Below are 1,640 nucleotides of genomic sequence, written 5' to 3' on the forward strand. Positions count from 1 at the left end.
GCTTCGTATTTGTCAGTTTGCGGGCCCTGACGATGAGACGAACACGTCAAGCTTTGGATGGCCGCACCGGAACGCTACAGAGATTATCGACCTCTTGCGAATAACATCTGCACACCCATCCGTTCGCTGTTTTCACAGCATTGACCCAGAATTCGGTGGTCCTCAGTGGGGATTGCAGGTGCATCTAGACTTCTTACCACTAACAATGACTTGATTCTGACCTCGTAAGGACACGCAAACGGTTTGAGAAATGAGGCTAACCATCGTAACATAACGGTCAACTGAACAGAGGTCTGGTCAACGTGTCTAACGCGTCTGGCAAACTAGACGCGTTCTCCAACAACACGTACAACACTAAGTCCGTCCTATCTGTGTCTGGATGTCGAAGCGTAGTAGAAAGCACCGTCCCACCATCATGTTCTCTGTGACGAAGTCTTGTATGTGTTTGACTAACCCGATGATTGAAGTTATGACAGTGCTCGCACACTGTAGGTCTTATGGGCTTGAAACGCTTCAGTCACGTCATCTAGTTCAATATATCATTAGTACCCATTGCCACCTCATAATGAGAGCATCTTATCTTTGATAAAACAGTTGAGATCTATTATTTCTAAGTTATCGGGTTTGTTCAGTGTCAGGATGAGCAGGATAACAACTAATACATACTTACTGTATTAACGCTACGTTGCAGCAAGAGCTTCGATACATGACTAGTCAGTAAGCAAACAGAGATACAATACCATGCCCATTGACAGCCACAACAACCAATCCCATGCTAACCATCTCAATCTGCGTCCAGAGAAGTAAACTAAATGAAAGAGTGTCAGCAAAGCCGGCGAAAACACAAAAACAAGGCTTCGACCTACCCATGCACAGCCCAAGCCAGCAGCCGCTCCCGCCAAGTTTTTGCAGAACTTGTTTGTTTAACTGAATCCTAGGATGTTGGAACAAATGGGCACGAGCGAAATTGATATCCGTACTGTCAAACGTTACGGAGGGAGGGAGGGGTGGTTCACACTGATGGACCTAGATTGTAGATACATGCAAGTTGAGCAGAGAGAGAGGTAGCGCATGCGGGCTAAGACTCACCTTCTCTCGCTAATCCACTATCACTATCACTGTTCCTCGCCGTTGAGCTTGACATCGTCACTTCACGTTCAAACAGTGTAGAGGGTCTTCATGTACCGTCGTTGTGGGAGGGAAACTGTACTCGGAACGACGGACCGATGTGGCAGTGTCGTACGTGGGTGGCTTGCATCATTGTCCAAAAATCAACCGGAGTCTTCCCGCCGACGACAGTAGCATGCATCCGGGACCTCATCTACTAAAGGCGCGCTCTGTGGACTGGATACATATACAACTTCTTGAGATTTCCCTGCAAGGAACTTCTTGTCTGGCCCGGAGCTTCTGGAAGCGATGATAGTTCAGCAATGGTCCAGCGTTGACGGGATGTCGCGCACGTATTAACAGACGACGAGGTTGCGAAGATTTGTGTTGGTTCAGGTGAGGTTTCAGAGTTCGATGAGACATAAACGATCATAGTTAATAGGAAACCCAAGGTCGGATAATAATTTTTTTTCCCTTTGCTTTGGGATGCGGTTCGTCGTAAAAAAAAAATGGTACTGTTGGCAGAAGGTATG

General features: G+C 47.0%; 1 protein-coding gene across 1 annotated transcript; it reads right to left on the minus strand.

Annotated features, from left to right (window-relative positions):
- Positions 1–571: 571 nt before the first annotated feature.
- On the minus strand, positions 572–1,261 carry EV420DRAFT_1583891 (uncharacterized protein; the record flags this gene model as incomplete). The annotated part of the gene is made up of 3 exons (XM_060474752.1): positions 572–617; positions 670–914; positions 1,244–1,261. The coding sequence occupies 2 exons, from the start codon at positions 1,259–1,261 to the stop codon at positions 711–713; spliced, it is 222 nt and encodes a 73-aa protein (XP_060323253.1). The 3' UTR covers positions 572–617; positions 670–710.
- Between the last annotated feature and the right edge of the window lie 379 nt (positions 1,262–1,640).

The sequence above is a fragment of the Desarmillaria tabescens genome (assembly GCF_030435595.1).
Source record: "Desarmillaria tabescens strain CCBAS 213 chromosome Unknown EV420scaffold_85, whole genome shotgun sequence".
In the NCBI taxonomy this organism is placed as follows: domain Eukaryota; kingdom Fungi; phylum Basidiomycota; class Agaricomycetes; order Agaricales; family Physalacriaceae; genus Desarmillaria; species Desarmillaria tabescens.